The following is a 20,522-nucleotide window of genomic DNA, read 5'->3' on the forward strand; positions in this document are numbered from 1 at the left end:
TAGTTTATGTATTTTGCTCATTAAGTCTTAAAGGTCACCTATTATGCAAAATCCACTTGTTCATGTATTTTACACATCAACATGTGTCCCCTCTGTGGAAAGAGATTCTGAAAGTTTCAGGAGAAAAGATTATCTCACTTTTTGTCCTGATCCATTTATATAAAAACCTGTGTGAAAATGAGCGGATCAGATTTTGGCCACTTTATGATGTCATAACGATGTTTTGCCCCCTTTTTTGGCTCCTTATTTTCATCTAAAGTAACAGACAGAGAATCAGCACTTTTGAAACAGGGCTGAAACAGAGGGGATTATGGGTAATGCTGGCATGATCTGAGGGGTATTTCAAGCCAAACACTTCAGAGACATGTTTTGTATATAATATATTGATGAAAAACAGTATAATATGGGACCTTTGAGTCTACTGTATGTTGTACTGTTGGAAAAGCCTTTGACTTTCATTGTGTTCATGATTAAGAAACCTGTGAATCATTGAAACCTGCTGTCAGAATGCTCCGTGAATTCAGTGAACGACGCTTAATTTAATCTCAAATGTTATTCTCTTCAATTATCTAGATCATCACCTTCTTTGGGGGCCAGGTGTACACCAATGAGGCGACGAGCAGCGAGGCCAGCCGCCTGTCCTTCGCTGGCGAGTACCTGGGGGGGGACGCCTCCCTGATGATCAGCGACCTGCTGCTCAGCGACTCCGGGGAATACTACTGTAAAGTGAAGACTGGGGGAAAGTACCACTGGAGCCAGGTCAACCTCATTGTGCTGGGTGAGTGTCGTCAGTAGTGGCGGTTCTAGACCAATTGTACTGCGGGGGCCGGGCTGGGGCCAGTTATTTCATGAGAGGGGCCCAATAAAAGCGGGTTAAAAAGACAAAGACAGTATAAAGTAATTGTGTAAAATAAACATAAAATACAGTAATTGGTATTTGTTTTTGTAAAGTTATTTGTTTTTGTAAATGTAAGTTACAGTCCTTTGTTTAGTAGTTTTTTCCATTTATAGCATTTGTTTTAGTATTTTAAAGGTCCCCTATTATACTGTTTTTAATCAATATATTATAGCTCTCAGATATATACAGAACATGTCTCTGAAGTGTTTGGCTCCAAATACCAATCAGATCATTGCAGCATTACCCATAATCCCCTCTGTTTCAGCCCTGTTTCAAAAGTGCTGATTCTCTGTCTGTTACTGTAGATGAAAATAAGGAGCCAAAAAAGGGGGCAAAACATCGTTATGACATCAGAAAGTGGCCAAAATCTGATCCGCTCCCCACGCCCCTCTGAGAGACATTTGGTTAAAAATAACACAATGGTTCTAGGAGGAGATTCAAGTGATAAGGAGGGGGGGGGGGGGTTACCTTGGTTGGTGATTGGCTAATGGTTACACAAGCCAAAAAATCGTTATGACATCATACAGTGGCCAAAATCTGATCAGCTCATTTTCAGACAGGTTTTTATATAAATGGATCAGGACAAAAAGAGAGAGAATCTTTGTTCCTGAAACTTTCAGAGTCTCTTTACACAGAGGGGACACATGTTTAAGTATAAAATACGTGAAAAAGTGGATTTTGCATAATAGGTGACCTTTATTAAGTGACATAAAAAATATTTGCTTTTATATAAGGTTATGAACAGTTTAATCTCCACTGTACATCCGGGTCTCTGATTTGATTTAGTTCCAATAAATCGTAATATTGTAGCCTTTTTTTGGAGAGGGGCCATAGGGGGGTCCCTGGTCAGTGTTACGGGGGCACTGGCCCCTGTTGCCCCCCCCCCCGGAACCGCCCCTGGTTGTCAGACACATTGTATGAGACATGAAGAGACCCACACCCATTTGTACACACAAACACACACACACACACACACAGACCTAATCACTGAATCATTAGCCTGGCACATTTCCTCCTTCATGCTGACTGTCCTAATGATTCAATTTGATTCAGACAGTGTGATTTGATTTTGCTCGTGCTGTTTGGGTTGGTTTGGATTGGTTTGTTGATGAGGTGAGACCAGAAACATGCGACAAGGTCTGGAGAACTATGATTGATGATGTTTATGAGTTATACAGGCAAGCACCAAGTTAAATTATTGATATGCCTATTGCACTCGCTAATACATTTGTGTCCTCTGTGGGAGAAACAGACCCTTCTCTAAGTTTGAGCAACATCCTGTAATAAAATGTTATGGTTGAAAATGACATTGGAAAAAGTCAACTGTCATCAATCTAACCAATGAAAGGCTTCTTAGGAAGTCATGTATTTGCTTTTGCAACTATATTAAAGTCAGTCTTGGCGTCATAAGCCACAGCAAAGTCACCATTGTTCATTCTTGTTCAGTCTTCTTGTTTTCCTAATTTCCCAGAAATACAGATGGTTTTTAAATGGCTTAGCTTTACAACTAGCTCAATGGTGGTGATATGTGTCGCTTCTCTCAGATTGCTAAGTAACTCTGAAGGACAGACAGCAAAAAAGGGAGCGTCTTCGCTACAAAGCCAGCCACAAAGTCCAGCGGGAGAAGCACGAGCGTTCTCAATGTCAGAAAGCAGGCGATTTATTAAAACATCATGGGAGATTAGTTCAACCCGCGGTTATTGGTTTTCTAATGGAACATTCCGTTAATCCTCTCGCACACACTCTCCGCTCTCTTCCATCAAGACATTTCAGTGTAGTGCCTCCATTTTTACAAATTGCCCTCAGCTTTGCGGTGACACTTTCGATTTTGAGAGAGACGAACATTTGCATTTTTCCCTCGCTCCCCACGCTAAGATAATAGCTTGGCAGCCGAGCTAGTAGCTGGCTTGGCATGAGACGATGTGTGAGTGTATGTATCTGTACGCACGCCAGGGTTAGTGTGTGTGTGTGTGTGTGTGTGTGTGTGTGTGTGTGTGTGTGTGTGTGTGTGTGTGTGTGTGTGTGTGTGTGTGTGTGTGTGTGTGTGTGTGTGTGTGTGTGTGTGTGTGTGTGTGTGTGTGTGTGTGTGTGCGTGTGCGTGTGCGTGCGTGCGTGCGTGCGTGGACTAGCATTACTATACTTGTGGGGACCTAAATCTGTTTACATAGTCACGTGTGGGGACTCGCCTCCCTTATGGAGACAAAATGGAGGTCCCCATGAGGGGAATCATTCATTTTAGGGTGAAGACTTGGTTAGGTTTAGGGTTAGGCATGTGTTGGTTATGGTTAGGATCAGTCTCCAGGAAATGCATGTAAGTCAATGTAATGTCCCCTGAAGTGATGTATACATGGTGTGTGTGTGTGTGTGTGTGTGTGTGTGTGTGTGTGTGTGTGTGTGTGTGTGTGTGTGTGTGTGTGTGTGTGTGTGTGTGTGTGTGTGTGTGTGTGTGTGTGTGTGTGTGTGTGTGTGTGTGTGTGTGTGTGTGTGTGTGTGTGTGTGTGTGTGTGTGTGTGTGTGTGTGTGTGTGTGTGTGTGTGTGTGTGTGTGTGTGTGTGTGTGTGTGTGTGTGTGTGTGTGTGTGTGTGTGTGTGTGTGTATGTATGTGTGTGTGTGCGCCTCCAGTGGTGTTTGTGTTTTATGGAACTTGCACGGTAGCGCCTGGATGCTTGCACTGTTCTTGTGTAGGAAAATCAGCATGTGCAGATGTATTGACTTAATATGTTTGAGTATGAATGTGATCACATTTTTGGGAATTTGTGTGTGTGAGTGTGTGTCTGAGGCTCCAAAATGCCCCTGCTGCAGTTAGGCCTAACTGACCCTGACAAAGCTGCGAGAAGCACACACGGATGAGGAGGGGATGAAGAAAAAGAGGGTTATAAGAACAAAGGCACATGAGATATCTGGCTTTATTGAACGGACTCACAAACTCTCTACATGTTAGCATTTTGCATTGCAGGAATGAGTTCCAAAACCCGGGAATGAGTTAGGCTTTTACCACTTCTGGTTCCTTTGTGTAAAACCAGAAATCATGTGGTTACTAAAAGCATAAGATAATTTCATGTTTTATACAAAAACGTTATGAAAACCAGTTGTGAATGTCCGAAGCTTCTGTGTGTCATAAAAAAGCTGTTGCTAACAAGCGACTAAATGAGACTGCTGAAGGTCATCATGCCATAAACAAGACCGCCTTTAGCTGAGCAGTGGTGACATGCAGCAATACAACGTGATGCAATGTGTTTATACCCTTACGTTGGCTATTTCATTCTGTAGATTTACACTTCAAAATCAGAAAATGGTGTGGAGATTATCCTGCTGAACACAACGTGGCTGTATCACAAACGTTTGTTTGCTACAGGCCTTACTGTATTTTTTTTCTGCAATATTCCAAAACCCAATTGGCTTTTTGTCGTGGGAGCCCTTACGATTCCTACTTCCAAGTCGGCCGTCAATAATACGTCATCACTGCGCTAATCTATAACAGAATAACTTCTAAACATTAGTGACAAGCAGCAACAGCCAAATACCTCAAATCTGACCTCCCTAATATGACAGCATAACAAAAACACAAAAGAGACGTTCACATTTAGCACAACACTGATCTAAAAATATCACTTGGAGGAAGAAAACAGTGTGTTGTGTTCTCGCTTTTCTAGCTTTGCAGTGCCTCTCAGCATGTATCTAAACAGAGCAGCTGTACAGGGCTCATCAGCGGGCGATACTGTACTGCGCCTCCAGCTACTGGACCATGACCAAAACCTTTGACCTGTGGAGAACATATGACCACAAGCGTCCACAGCCAAGTCTGCGGTCACATTGATCCTTTCCCTATGGGACTGGGGGTTTCTATGTGTGTTACCAGCCCTGCAGGAATGACAGTGAGGCTAGAATTATCAATGTTAAGAACTGTAAAGGACACTAGTTACAAATATATAAATAGATATATTCAAATAAAGTCTAACTCTCTGACACTTTATCTTTTGCAATTTAACAAGCCTTTTGTTTTCTTAGTTTCTCACCTTTATGCCTTTGCTCCTTTTATATTGTGTGTTATGCTGAGGTGACACACTCGTGTTAGGCTATTTCACTTGGCTTTACATTATGGCATAATTTATGTATCAGTAATTATGGTTTTTTTGTAGAAATAATCAATTTTATTCAGCTAATTTAGTCAACATACAACCTAATCATTGATAAGGATTGGGGATACATTTGTCTTTTGTATAGTAAAAATAGTTCAAAATTAGTAGCTTTTATTCCCATTATTTGTCAAAGGCCAAAGCTTCAGTATTAAACATCTCTCATTTATATCAATGAAATAACTACAAATCCTAATTTGTCATGTTTCCAATAAAAAAATTAAGAAAATCCTATTTAAAAAAATAATTAACATTAAAATGAATTACAATTTTTTAAATAATGTTATTTATTTTAAATTAAACATATAACTGATACAGAAAAGCAATATGTTTGATAAAAACCTTATCAATGGCTGAAATGGATGAACTTAAACGACAGACCCTTGCTTGTTGAAGCACATTTGTATTGACATGTTTCTGATTCCCTTCTTTCAGTCAAACCCTCCAAGCCGAGGTGCTGGATGGACGGCAAACTCCTGGGGGGAAGTGATGTCAAGCTGAGCTGCAAGTCGAGCGACGGCTCCGACCCCATCAACTACAAGTGGGAGCGAGTACTCGACAAAGGCAAGAGTCTGGGCAAACTGCCAAACCTGGCACTGATAGGTAAGGAAAATAATTGCCACTACACTGACTTGCTGATTCATCATACAAGGCTTCTGCAGACGAATGCTACAAAGATTCCATTTTATTACATATAAGTGATTTTTATGGGCAACATTTATCCTAGGAAGTGTTCTGCTGAGCACACCGTCTTTCTTTCTTCTCCTCCCAACTTCACATTTTATAACTTTGCGAACACGGACACCTAAATCTGCCCAGTACAAATACGATCCTCTCTGATTCACCACATCATTAAGTTACAATGCTTTACTAAAGGGCACTTGGATTGTCCCAATTAGGCCACCGATTCTGCAAGTGTTTCTCATGTTTCTCATCTAAAGAACAGTGCCAGTACCATCTACAGCTAAAGACCACATTATGCATACTACATGTGTTTTTCCGGGAAATCAAACAGAACACGTCCCTGTGATTCCTTCTTGAACTCTGTAGGGATGAGTTATATAAACACGACGAGGCTCCAGTCTGATACTGTCATCTGCTGGAGATGTCAGTGACGCTGAGATGTCAGTCTGGCTCAAGTGATCTATTCCTTCCTGCATTCAGTGAGAATAAACGGAGCGTTTCCTTGGACTGTGTGCAAAGTGGAGAAAATCAAATGTAATACACTGGCAGCTCCGACTACATCCTGCACCAAAGATAATATAATAAATTGTCTCTGTAGTCGCCCTGAGGCACGCTTCAGTCACATGGTGTGGGTTCTGGCATTCCTTTTGGATCATAACCAGGCATATCCACCTCTAAACAGTTTACATCAGAAAAGCTAATGGTAGGGTAATTCTCCCTTCTGTGTATATTCTCCAAAAACTGCGTAAACACCCCCAGGCTGCCAACCTCTCTGCCTCAGTTTTCCCTTCGGTGCTCAACTGGCATCCATGACGGCTTATGCACAGACAAAAACCTTCAAATTAATGACCTTCACCGAGCAACACCTGGTCAGTCTAATTAATTTTCATTGGACGATAACACACCGCGTCGGTAGCCATTATTTATGAGTCTGGTGAAAGGTAATACCACATGGTTGTCATTCGTGGGATGACTAAATATCCCATGGGGCCGTGGGGCTCCACAAACACGCTCCTGCTATTCTCTTCAAGTCCTTCGCCTCGCTCTTAAATAAACACTCCATCATGTCCTATCAACCACAAAATACATTTCAGCTGTCTCTCAAGTGCTGCAAATGTAATTGACGTTGTTGATAAACGTGCAGGAATGTGAAACAATATAGAGCAGACACTTGCACGCAAATATTTATTTTTGTTTTAAACGTTGCAGATCTCAAGAACCCCGAGCTCGTGACCCTGAGGAATCTCACTATGGACAGCACAGGAATCTACAGGTGCACGGCGAGCAATGACGTGGGGGAGGAGAACTGCACCATCGAGGTCACAATGCAACGTGAGTTTTGGGAGAGGGGAAAGGGAGAGTCGACCTCTCAGCGTTCTCCTCACACCAAACTGCCACGCTGATTGATGGTTATTGTTTCAAACTGCAGCTGGAAATACATGTATACCCCTCCCTGCTTTTCCATCCACCTCCCCTTCTCTCCCTCCCCCAGTTCTGCAACACTTCAGGGACTCACTAAACACAAGCTGGTGGCTACTCGTCAACACCAATGCCCCAACATATATGTTTCACTGTCACACTGACTAATACCTTCTTTTCTGGAGAGGCCCAGGACTGTCAGGGTCATATGTGGAGAAAATGACACATATAGTAGCTCAGCAGAAATAACCCTTGTGTGAAATTGGATTTTGCCACTCCCATGTTGGGGTACTTCCAGGCAATGCGCATGGAATATAAGTATTTGTGAGCGATACAAAAATAAATACTCATCACTTCCTTTTTTTCCATTCACAGATGTGAGGGATGTAGGAATGGTAGCAGGTGCGGTGGTGGGCATTTCCCTCGGTGTCCTCATTGTCATATTAATCATCTGGCTCGTCTTCCGGAAGAAAGAGAAGAAGAAGTACGAGGAGGAGGAGACTCCAAATGAGATCAGGTGAAATACCACTCTTTATTCTTCTTATGTGGTTTAGTCTTATGTGATTATGAGTGCTGTCATATTTCTCCATGCGTGCTTTCATATCTGCATCACTGTAGGCACTGTTAGTTTAGTTCACACTTTTAAATTAGTTTAAAGGGGCCCTATTATGCTCCTTGGGGTTTTCCCTTTCCTGTAGTTTGTGACAAAGGTTGTTGTGCTTGTCAATGGTCTGCAAAGGCTAAAATCCCTTGGCCAGCGCTCAAACACATTGTACATGATAGGCTAAGAGAAGAAGAAGATTGAAGATTCAACTTATTGTCATGACGTAGTACAGGTGCTATGTAACGAAACGGTTTCTCTGCATTTGACCCATTCTAGTGTTAGGAGCAGTGGGCTGCCATTATGTACGGCGCCCGGGGAGGCGGGACATCTCTAAGCGGTTGACCAATCACAACAGAGCCGGCCAGCTAAACAATCAGAGCAGACTTTCAGACAGAGTGTAAAAAGAGCACAGGTAGTAGGAGAAAAAGAAATACCTTTTTGTCACAAAAGAGGTACAAAATAATTAAATGAACTCTCTAAACATGCTACAATTTGTAGAAATTCAGATAAACTACTCCTCTACTACTTAAAGTGCTAACCTAATTTAATAGTAGGTCATTATATGAATTTAATGTGTGTAATATCTTCTTTCATCATGTTTAAAGCCAGTTAAGTGTTTTGATTATCTGACGAACTAAGCTGGAACATTAACACAACCATGGATAAGCCGATGCAATATCTCTTAAAAAAGAGATTTCCAGTGAGGGAGAAAAAGGCATAGTGGGGCTGATGAGACAGAAAAAAAGATATATTGCAACACAGTGTGTGCGGCATCAGAGCAGAGGGGTCACAATGGGGCTGAATGAGAAAATCTGATTGCAATATATTTTTGACTAATATTGCAATATTATATGCAATAATAGGTTTATTGCCAAGTACGTTTACACATACAAGGAATTTGCTTTTGTGAATAGTGGAGCGAACACATATAATATAAGGAAATAAGCTGTAAATTGATGATCAAAAATAGAACAATTATAAAAACAAAACAATTAAAATGTAAAAAAAAAGAAATATTTAAACAGAAGTGGAAGGATGTGCAGATTTTCAAAGAGGTAGACTGTTAGATAGGGACCTCACAGTAACAATCATTTGCACATAATCAGTCTTATTTTCATTGCTGGTATTTATATAAGGTTCTGTTCAAAACAACATTTCTTTTCTCTTTTTAAGTCTTAAAATAACCACAATATTTAATTTAAAATGGTATTTGTATTTCTCACTCTAGTCTGTGTCAGCCCTTGTGGACTGCTAATGAAACTTGTAAAAGAAACTGCCTTTTTTTGTGACACACTGGAGTGGGTGTATATTTACTGATGTAACAATGCATGATACAGAGCGGATGAGGAGACAGCAAGCAGTAAATAATGTAGATGTGGTGTTTTCTGTTTTCGTACCATGTTCAGAGTCTGAGCCTTTCCTCTAATGAGTTTAACCAAAGCCTTAGTGACGCAGAATGTCTTGGATTTAGACCAAACCTCTCTGCTTAAAAACATTTTTTTTTCAAGAGTTATAAAACCTTCTCTGGTGAAAGTACCGAACAGCACACAGTGGAGAGGTTTCTATTTCTGTAGCGAATATAAGCCTTATATCAACGGGATAATATTACCTGCTGACTTCGCCCCGCCGCCCACACACCATGGTTACCTGGTGACAGAGATGTATAATAACTGCAAAGACCCACTGCCATTTCAATCCATCCAAATTCCATCACAGCATAAATTGTATTGGTTTCCGTGATTAATGCTACTGAATAGTGTTTTTTTTTTACCATGAAGTTTCTATTCTTCTGTGCTAAAATAATTGCATTCTCAGCAGAAACCTTTGTGTCATTTAACAATCGTATCTGGGAACTAGTGACTTCCGCAGATTTCATTATTCAATGCAAATTTGTTTCACAAAACTACGATGCTGAAATAAATGAGGTCTTCATATTAGATCAGATTCAGCTTTATTGTTGAATGTAATCTATAAAACTGGTCCCATGTGAATGTGGTATTGGAATAGTGTAAGGGAAATATACTTTGCTTAGCTCTTGTCAGCAGGATTATGGAAAAGATCACTAGCCTGATTTATATTTAACTTTGGGTAAGAATATACCTTGGAAAAACCCAGTAAATATTTGAGCAGATAAGTATCATGGGGTGGGGGGTACACACATTGTTCTATACTTTGGTAACTTTAAGACATGGTGCAAAGACATGGTGAAGGGGCGGTGGTGGCGAAGTCGATAGGGACTTTGCTTGGCAACTGGAAGGTCACCAGTTCAAGTCCCGGCAAGACCAAGTGCTACCGAGGTGTCCCTGAGCAAGGCACCGTTCCCTACACTGCTCCCCGGGCGCCGTTCAAAATGGCAGCACATTGCTCCTAACACTAGGATGGGTCAAATGCAGAGAAACAATTTCCCCACGGGGATTAATAAAAAGTCCATCTTCATCTGAGATACGACTAAAAAAAAAATAAGATATAAGGCCTTGGCATTGGCCTTTTCGCTTTGAGGGCCTCTATAGTTGTGTTCGCGTGTCTTCCTCTTCTCTCATTTAAAGGGGCCATATTATTATTGCTTGTGTTAGGGTTACCTCTCCTGTAGTGTGTTATATAGGTTTATGTGCATGTAAAATGAACATACCCCCCCCCCCCCCTTTGGTTACTTCTGTAACATAGTGACAACACATATGTTATACTCAACACATTTTAACTGATAGGCTAAGGGGGCGGGAAATCTTAAAGCGGTTGACCAATCACAACAGAGCCACATGGAAACATGTCACAGTAGAGGCACAATATACTAATATGAACCCTTTAAACCTGCGACAATTTGTAAAAATTCAGATAAACTATTCCTCTACTAATTTAACAGTAAGTCATTACATGAATTGTATGTGTGTAATATCTTCTTTTTTTTTTTAGTCAGTTTATTGAACATGTCAGAAACAATACAACAATAATATATATATATATATATTCTCTTTTTTCCTTTTTTTTTCTCACTCAAATTAATAATTATCACAAAGTACAAAACCTCTCTGAAGAACCAGCACCTTACCGTGGTAGAGAGGTTTGTGTGCCCTGATGAACCTGGGGGCTGTGTTGTCTGGAACCTTGTGTTCCTGGTAGGGTCTCCCATGGCAAATTGGTCTCAGGCAAGGGGCCAGACTAAGATTGGTTCAAAAGACCTCATGAAAGACGACACAGGAAGTGAGGATACCCGGCCCGGAGGAAGCCCGGGGTCCCCTTCTGGAGCCAGGCCCAGAAGGAGGACTCGTCGGCGAGCGTCTGGTGGCCGGGCTTGCCACGGAGCCCGGCCGGGCCCAGCCCGAAAAGGCAACGTGGGCAACACCTCCGCTTCTCTGTCCCGCGGGCCCACCACCTACGGGAAACATCGATGGGGTCGGGTGCGCTGCCAGACGGGTGGCAGTGAAAGCGGAGGGTCTCGACGGACCAGACCCGGGCGGCAGAAGCTGGCTTTGGGGACGTGGAACGTCACCTCTCTGGGGGGGAAGGAGCCGGAGCTTGTGCGGGAGGTGGAGCGGTACCAGTTGGATCTGGTTGGGCTCACCTCTACGCACAGCGTCGGCTCTGGAACCTTACTTCTGGATAGGGGTTGGACTCTATTCTTCTCCGGAGTTGCTCAAGGTGTGAGGCGCCGGGCGGGTGTGGGGATACTCACAAGTCCCCGGTTAGGTGCTTCGTTGTTGGAGTTTACCCCAGTGGACGAGAGGGTCGCCTCCCTACGCCTGCGGGTTATGGGGGGGAAAACTCTGACTGTTGTGTGTGCTTATGCACCCAACAGCAGTTCAGAGTATTCGGCCTTCTTGGAGACCCTGGAAAGAGTCCTGTATGGGGCTCCTGAAGGGGACTCCTTAGTCTTGCTGGGAGACTTCAACGCACATGTGGGCAATGATGGAGACACTTGAAGGGGCGTGATTGGGAGGAACGGCCCCCCTGATCTGAACCGGAGTGGTGGTTTGTTACTGGACTTCTGTGCTAGTCATGGATTGGCCATAACAAACACCATGTTCGAACATAAGGATGCTCATAAGTGTACGTGGTACCAGAGCACCCTAGGCAGAAGGTCCATGATCGATTTCGTTATCGTATCATCGGACCTGAGGCCGTATGTTTTGGACACTCGGGTAAAGAGAGGGGCGGAGTTGTCAACTGATCACCATCTGGTGGTGAGTTGGGTCGAGTGGCGGGGGAAGCCTCTGGATAGACCTGGTAAGCCCAAACGTGTAGTTCGGGTGAACTGGGAACGTCTGGAGGAGGCCCAAGTTCAGGAGGCCTTCAACTCACACCTCCGGCGGAGCTTTTCGGGCATTCCTGTGGAGGTTGGGGACATTGAACCAGAGTGGTCGGTGTTCAAAGCCTCTATTGCCGAAGCCGCGGTGGGGAGCTGTGGTCTCAAGGTCTTAGGTGCCTCAAGGGGCGGTAACCCTCGAACCTCCTGGTGGACACCGGTGGTCAGGGAAGCCGTCCGACTGAAGAAGGAGGCCTTCAGGGATTTGTTATCCCGGGGGACTCCCGAAGCAGTTGCAAGGTACCGACAGGCCCGAAGGGCAGCAGCCTCATCCGTGGCCGAGGCAAAGCAGCGGGTGTGGGAGAAGTTCGGAGAAGACATGGAGAAGGACTTTCGGGCGGCACCAAAGTTGTTCTGGAAAACTGTCCGACACCTCAGGAGGGGGAAGCAGGGAACCATCCAAGCTGTGTACAGTAAGGATGGGACGTTGTTGACCTCAACTGATGGAGTGTTGGGACGTTGGAAGGAACACTTTGAGGAACTCCTGAACCCGACAACTCCGCCCTCTATGTTAGAGGCAGAGCTGGAGTATGACGGGGGATCAACGCCAATCTCCCGGGGGGAGGTCACTGAGGTCGTCAAACAACTCCACAGTGGCAAAGCCCCGGGGGTGGATGAGATCCGCCCGGAAATGCTGAAGGCTCTGGGTGTTGAGGGACTGTCATGGTTGACACGTCTCATCAACGTTGCGTGGAAGTCGGAAACGGTACCGAAGGAGTGGCAGACCGGGGTGGTGGTCCCCCTTTTCAAAAAGGGGGATCAGAGGGTGTGTGCCAATTACAGAGGCATCACACTACTCAGCCTCCCCGGGAAAGTTTACTCCAAGGTACTCGAAAGGAGGGTCAGGCCGATTGTCGAACCTCAGATTGAGGAGGAACAATGCGGATTCCGTCCTGGTCGTGGAACGACGGATCAGCTTTTTACTCTCGCAAGGATCCTGGAGGGGGCCTGGGAGTACGCTTATCCGGTCTACATGTGTTTTGTAGACTTGGAGAAGGCGTATGACTGGGTTCCCAGGGAGTTACTGTGGGAGGTGCTGCGGGAGTATGGGGTGAGGGGGTCTCTACTCAGGGCCATCCAATCTCTGTACTCCCAAAGCGAGAGCTGTGTCCGGGTCCTCGGCAGTAAGTCGGACCCATTTCCGGTGAGGGTTGGCCTCCGCCAGGGCTGCGCTTTGTCACCAATCCTGTTTGTAATATACATGGATCGGATTTCGAGGCGTAGTCGTGGGGGGGGGGGTCTGCAGTTCGGTGGACTAAGGATTGCACCACTGCTTTTTGCAGATGATGTGGTTCTGATGGCTTCATCGGTCTGCGACCTTCAGCACTCACTGGATCGGTTCGCAACCGAGTGTGAAGCGGCTGGGATGAGGATCAGCACCTCCAAATCTGAGGCCATGGTTCTCAGCAGGAAACCGATGGACTGTCCACTCCAAGTAGGGAATGAGTCCTTACCCCAAGTGAAGGAGTTCAAGTATCTCGGGGTCTTGTTCTCGAGTGAGGGATCAATGGAGCGTGAGATGGGCCGGAGAATCGGAGCAGCGGGAGCGGTATTGCAGTCGCTTTACCGCACCGTTGTGACGAAAAGGGAGCTGAGCCGGAAGGCAAAGCTCTCTGTCTACCGGGCCATTTTCGTTCCTACCCTCACCTATGGTCATGAAGGATGGGTCATGACCGAAAGAACGAGATCGCGGTTACAAGCGGCCGAGATGGGTTTCCTCCGCCGGGTGGCTGGTGTCTCCCTTAGAGATAAGGTGAGAAGTTCGGTCATCAGGGAGGGACTCGGAGTTGAGCCGCTCCTCCTTCGCGTCGAAAGAAGCCAGTTGAGGTGGTTCGGGCACCTAGTTAGGATGCCACCTGGGCGCCTCCCTAGGGAGGTGTTCCAGGCACGTCCAGCTGGGAAGAGACCAAGGGGTAGACCTAGGACCAGGTGGAGGGATTATATCTCTTCGCTGGCCTGGGAGCGCCTTGGGATCCCCCAGTCAGAGCTGGTTGATGTCGCCAGGGAAAAGAAAGTTTGGGGCTCTCTGCTGGAACTGCTACCCCCGCGACCCGACCACGGATAAGCGGGAGAAGATGGATGGATGGATGGACAAAGTACAAAAAAAAAAAAAAAAAAAAATAATAATAATTGTCAGATCTGTCTTTCATCATGTTTAAAGCCAGTTAAGTGTTTTGATTATCCAACAAACTAAGCTGACCTAAGATCTATTTGCACATTAAAGCATGGAAACAGTAGTGGCACAAAAACTAATATGAACCTGAAAATGAGCAGAATATGTCCTCTTTCAGAAGCATAGCTGATATAAGTAATACACTTTGTCCTCACTGTTTGATGTCTGTGTTTCTCCCCACAGGGAGGATGCTGAGGCTCCCAAGGCCAAGCTAGTGAAGCCCAACTCCCTGTCCTCGTCCCGCTCCGGCAGCTCCCGCTCCGGGGCCTCCTCCACCCAGTCCATGGTGCACAACAGCGCCCAGCGCGGCCACCGCCCCCGCCCACCGGCTGTAGCAGCTCTCAAGGAAAATGGACAGCCTCCAGGCTTCCCCCAGTCCCCTCCAGCCTACGCTTCAGTGGTGCCCAAGACCCCCGAGCCCCCCGCCACTCCCAAATACAACTCCAGGAACACGTCTGGGCCCACACCCCCAACCCTCATGGTCCCCGCCCAGACCAAGGCCTTTCAGACTGTGTAGGACTGAAAGCCCACCCCCTCCTGCAGCCTCATGAGAACCCCATCCCAGCCCAAACCCCCCGAGCCCCCTCCCAAAGACTGAGACTCTTCCATAGACAAAGAAATGCAACTAGTTAAAAGGATGTAATTACAAGAATCAATACTATAAGTCTAAAAGTACTTTTAATGAATGCATACTTAAAAATGGAAACAAGACATGCTTGCCCCCAACTGAATTACATAAAACAACAAAAGAAAAGAAAAAACAAGACCCGAGATGCAACACTGTTCGTGTCTCAAGGCCAAAGGCAAAACTTGTTTGTTGTCTCTTTGGCTTTGGAAGGCAGAGGGAAGTATTGTGTGCAGCGTGGTGGAAGGAGCCCCCTACAGTAGGAGAGCTTTTAAGTATTCTTCAAATCAAAGGATTAGGCATGCAGGAGAGGAGAGGCGGGGGAAAGGAGACAGTAAAGACTGGATGACGAAGTGGATCCAAACTCTCAGCCAGACATCAACGGAGTCATACAGCTGTTGAGCTTTGAAAGATGGATCGAAGCACGGTGGAAACAAAGAGGGTAAAAACATGAGTGTGAGACTGCTTTGTTTCTCCCTGGGAGGAGGGGAGGGGGTGATTCTCTGATTCATGTCACCCTGCACCTCCGACTCGCTGCCTCCAGCACCTGCTCCGAAACCACAAACCCTCCCAACGGCCGGGCCGGTGTGCCCATCCATGTGGATAGACACCGCGTGCGGCGTGGACACCATCCGCCTCACTGCTCTCGCTCTTTTTGTGCTCTCGTAACGAACCCGTGAGAAACCGCAGCGGTCCTGAGACTGACTCACAAACAGCTCGTCTGCTAAACCAATCAGCAGGGGGAACTTCAGGTACACGGATGTAGCAATGACAGTGAAGTCAGATCAATGGCGTTAATATGTCCCCGCTCCCCGCATCCTTTTCTGGTACTGAATATCTTTCCTGAATAATAAAATAGTATGTATTAGGCCTATAGCGAGTCAATACTTTAAATATAGTGGATACGCATCTATTAGACCAGCTGGACTTGTTCTTTCTTTTCTTTCTGTTTTCCTGTGGTTCTTCTTTCTCTCTGAACAGGTTGTGAAAGGGGTGACAGACAGCTATATGTCCTTTCATCCATATTAAGAAGTGCCACCAATCCTTAGGATGGGTTAACTATTGTTTTCACTCTTTTGTTTACCTGCTACATTTCTGAACTGAAACCAAAATCTGTCACCATGAATGTGAGATGTACAAAGATGGCGGATCCCATTCCTTTGAGGTACTGAATCAATATTGGAGCTAAGGCACAAATAATTGACCTTCACGTTCAATTTTACAATTTCTTTGTCTGAATGAAGGGAGTATGCTTCCAGAGACTTCAATTGTATAGGGTGTGTATGGTATCATTGACAGTGCTCTCCCTGGATGCATAACAATGGAGTGTTTCTCGATTGCTTTCTCTTTGAATAACCGGCACCGGCTTGGTTATTGGTCGAGCCGTGCTATCAGCCAATTCCCCTTGTTGTCGTCTCCTCAGACAGACCCAGTGCAGTTTGATTGAAAGTATCTGAAAAAAGGGGGCAAGTAGCCTATCTCGTGTGCCTTTGCAATCCCTCTTCTGCTTTTCTTTCTTTCTCCTTATCTCCAGCACACCAGTAGTTAAGTCTCTGTTCACATCCAGCTTTGAGGCTCAACAGTAGCAAATACTGAACGATACAATGTCACAGAACTTGCCCTATAATAACAGATGTAGCCTATAGGAAGCACCCAGCAGAGTAAATTATCCATGGTGAGAAAGCGTTCCCATGAGACAATGTACTGTACATTGTGTAATCAGTCTTGTTTTATATTGTATATACAGATAGATATACGCACATGATGTCATTTAATTTAAATAAGGGTATGTGAGAGGTTTGCCTCTTACCAAAAAGTCAAATGGGAAACCCAGAAGTGAAATTAAACCTTGTTTTTTGTGCACATGTTGTGGGAACAAGTGAATTCTGATGTCACCTCTCACATATTTGGTCTGTATTAATGTAACTATTATACTGCAGGAAAATAAGAATATAAATCCATATCCAGCAAGATGCTCATGAGATGTAGTATAGATTTTATTGATCCCCAGAGGATACATATTCCTCTATGTTTGGTGACTACGTGACCTATTCTAAGGCGCCTCTATCAAAATGTCCCCTTGAGCAGGAATGAGGCGTTAATCTTGAAAATGAATTGCCATGTTTCCATTTAATCTGCAATGACTATTTAAAGTCATTCTGGTTGACCCTAGACTTTAATCTGGCACGCCATACTTGTATTCCCACGTGTGTATAAATCACCTTAGAAATGTGTGATGCCGTTCTTCATAGTGTCAAAGGAAATAAGAGGTTTTTATTTTAAAGTACTCTCAGGATATACTAATTACGCTCCAATTCAGGTTCGAAGAGGGACCACTTACCAGTATGTCCAAAGCGTTCAATATTATAGCTTAGCTTTAACCCTCAAAATGTCCACACTGATCCACAAGATGAATTGAACCTCAACACTTTGGAAACCAACATCTGTCTAAAAAGCACCTGTGTTTTAACTTCACTTGTGGGATTTCTCACGTGACTCACCTGTAGGGAAAGTTAAGAAAAAAAAAAGCCTTTTATATTCAACTACAGACAGCGGTTCATACTGAGCAGGGAAGCTACTGTGTGTGTGTGACTGTGCGTGCGTGCTTGCATGCATGTTTGTGAATGTGTGTGAGTGTGTCTCTGTGGGTGTGTGCATGTCAATTCAGTATAAGCCCTTGGGCCACACCCACACACTCTCATGTTAGCCATTCAATGAGTGCGGAGGATCCAGTCATGCAAAGTAACCTCTATCCAAATTGATATGACTGCAGACTGGCCGGGTTTATTTTAGTTTTCACTGACTTTTTATGCATATTGAACTTGTCTTCACAGGCAGCAGTCGTGTTCTTGCTTGTGGGGGGGGTGTTTCGAGACAAAGTACGTCCATAATTCATAATATTGTCAGCTCTGGAGGCCACTTGTACGCTCTCTCCTGGCTCTTGCTGTCTCTTAACATGGCATCTCAAGGTGCACACACATCCAAAACCGCTTAAACTTGTATATACACACACATAAACAGGTACACATGGCACATTCAGGTCCGCACGGAAACACAGGTGTGTGCTTCATGCACATTCACAGTTGCACATGCACACACACACAGCTTGCACAAACAAAAGCCCAGAAGTCATGTTATTTCAGCTCCTTCAGAATCAATTTGATGGATTGAATGTCTGAAGTTATTACGACTGACTGATGGAACCAGGATACAAAACGCAGCACAGAAAAGGCTCACTTTACTCTGCATCACACAGGACACACACACACACAGCTACTGTAACAAAACACACAGAAATGTGCATGCAAACACACATGCACTCAAACTTCCTATGCATTTCAACAATCTGGATAGTATAAGCTTCAAGAGGTTTTTTCCCCCGTGGGAGTCTGAGAGTAGTACTGAGATTCAGGAGAAGTATAACAGGATTGATTACGAGCCATTGAAATTCCCTCCACTACAGATGAAAGTCGCAGTGGAGGTGGAGGACGGGATGCAAGTCTTCCAGCTGTTAAATTCCTCCAAGCTTTTTGATTGGCTTCCCAGCAACTGCAGGTCTCAGGTGGCAGGTTCCCCAGTGTATGAGCCCTCGCGTTGCGTCTCTCCTCTCATGTGTGCAGCTTTGTGGCCGGACAAACCTGTGCTCTTTTCCAACAAGTTCATTTTAAGTAGCTTTTGTCAGTTCAGTCAAGAGTGCAGGAGGGAAGTCTTAAACGGCGTCAGCAGCACATCCAATATCATTCTTTAAAACAGTATCCATCAGCACTATACGTATATTGTCTTATTATCAACACTGAAAGGTGCAGTAAACATTAAAATCATTAAGTGGTTATCCTGCGTTATATGATAGGTGTATGAATCTCATGTAGCCACTATTTTTTATGTTCTATTAAGCCGTTTTATTTCTGATTGAAGCTGTTGAGCAGGGCGAAGTGATGCTAAGGCTGTGGTTTGGCCTTGTTTGTCAGTATAGGGGAATGTGATGTATTGCTTCTTTTGAGTGAGGAGATGAACGGGGGCTCCACCTCAATAAGGAAAGCAACGGTACCTGCATGTCAAAGGAGATTGAGCAGACGAACGGGAATGCTTTGCTTTGATGTAACATAACTGTATTCGACTGAAAATATTAGAAAAAAAAAAAATCTACAATTGTAAATATACTCACAGAAGATTTTATGAAGCTTTATTTTTGTCTTCTTCTTTGCTTTGAACTCATCATCCATGTACTTTGCACTTTTTTTGTGTGCTTTGCTCATCACGGGCCTGCGTGGGATCTGTGTGGTCAGCGGTTTCCCTTGACGACATTGTCTCGATGTCAGGGGAAGACACGCTGAGCGTCACTAAAGGGAAATGTAAGACACTTTTGTTTACTTTACTCTCATCTTTTTTCTGCCGTGGCTTCTCTTTGGTTTTATAAAAACAGTACAGAAATGTTTTGTTTGTTCGTTTGATGAAAACAATCCATGTAAATATCACAAGTAAAAAATGTATATTTTTACGACTTCTGAGTTATTACTCTTTCATTTGCAAATAAAATATTCAATGACAACTTAATTGGTCTTGTTGCATCTTGATTTGGAGTATCGCCTTTTTTTTAAAGAGTAACACTTGAAAAAAATCAAGAATCACACTGAATATTTGTAACACTCCAGTCCTAAGTGAGATATATGTGTTGTGTCTTTTCTGTGCAATGGGTTTGGGAAAGTATTAGTGCAAGTCTCCCTTTCATTGTCTTCACTCGGAAAGTCCCTGCTAACGTATTCACACAATAACAAATTCTGTTAACTAACTTTTAGGTATTTTCAGTTGACGTGAAAAAACATGAAATACCTCAAAAGGACTCTATAGATTGCCATTGCATGTTGGACAGATATACATAGTCCCCAAACTGTCTTTTTAGTAATGTAAAGTCACTTTTCACTTATCTTGAAAATATCTCAAAATGGATTTATCTTGCCCCCCTTCAAGATGACGTGAAATAGCTTGATCAAAATATGAACATTTCAGTTTCTCATTTGGAAAACCTTAAAAACAATTGAACTTCCCATCAGCCTCTGCTACTCTTAGTACACTAAAGAGTACTTCTTAGTGCTTATTAGCAAAGATTAGAATTCCATCATGCTAATCATAGATGTTGAACATGGCTAACATTATGCCTGCTAAACACCAGCATGTAAGCATCGGCATGCTCACAACAGGGCTACTGTTTGGGCATTTATAACTGAATACAGTGGCAGAATGTTTAGTAGTGATTTTTATTTCTTTATACAAATGTTGTATTCATGTAAGAGTAATGAAGAGTATGCACTTTCATTTTAATAAATAGGAACCATTCAGATTCTTTACACATCCATGGCTTAAACATACCACAACACTAGAATGGGCCTTTGTTACACATATAGACGTCCTATTTTATAGAGCTGTAACTAAGCCCAGTATTATCTCTGTTCTTATTATCTGTGTTCTTAGAGTAGCTGAGGATGCGGACACTCGGTAGAAGCCTCCTATTCTCCTCCTTTTCAACGTGACACTCAAGCTCGTAGCAACAGGGTCAGCGATATCCATGACCTGTCAGCCACTTATTGACTGACATTTATCTCCTCCCTCTGAAAAGTTCTTCCTATGTTGATAATCTATTGAACTGCCAAGATGGATTGCCTTTGTCGCCCCCGGTTAAAGAGAC

The 20,522-nt window shown here is 44.0% G+C and overlaps 1 protein-coding gene across 1 annotated transcript in view; it reads left to right on the plus strand.

Moving 5' to 3' along the window:
• The window catches only part of clmpb (CXADR like membrane protein b), a 77,604-nt gene extending 58,225 nt beyond the window's left edge, over nucleotides 1-19,379 (plus strand). The window contains exons 3-7 of the mRNA XM_071205214.1: nucleotides 574-778; nucleotides 5,470-5,637; nucleotides 6,928-7,050; nucleotides 7,513-7,654; nucleotides 14,398-19,379. Of these exons, the coding sequence (XP_071061315.1) occupies nucleotides 574-778; nucleotides 5,470-5,637; nucleotides 6,928-7,050; nucleotides 7,513-7,654; nucleotides 14,398-14,731 (972 nt within the window). The 3' untranslated portion in view covers nucleotides 14,732-19,379. The remainder of the gene's footprint in view (nucleotides 1-573; nucleotides 779-5,469; nucleotides 5,638-6,927; nucleotides 7,051-7,512; nucleotides 7,655-14,397) is intronic.
• The last annotated feature ends 1,143 nt before the right edge of the window (nucleotides 19,380-20,522 follow it).

Source organism: Pseudochaenichthys georgianus, chromosome 13, assembly GCF_902827115.2.
Source record: "Pseudochaenichthys georgianus chromosome 13, fPseGeo1.2, whole genome shotgun sequence".
Taxonomy (NCBI): Eukaryota; Metazoa; Chordata; class Actinopteri; order Perciformes; family Channichthyidae; genus Pseudochaenichthys; species Pseudochaenichthys georgianus.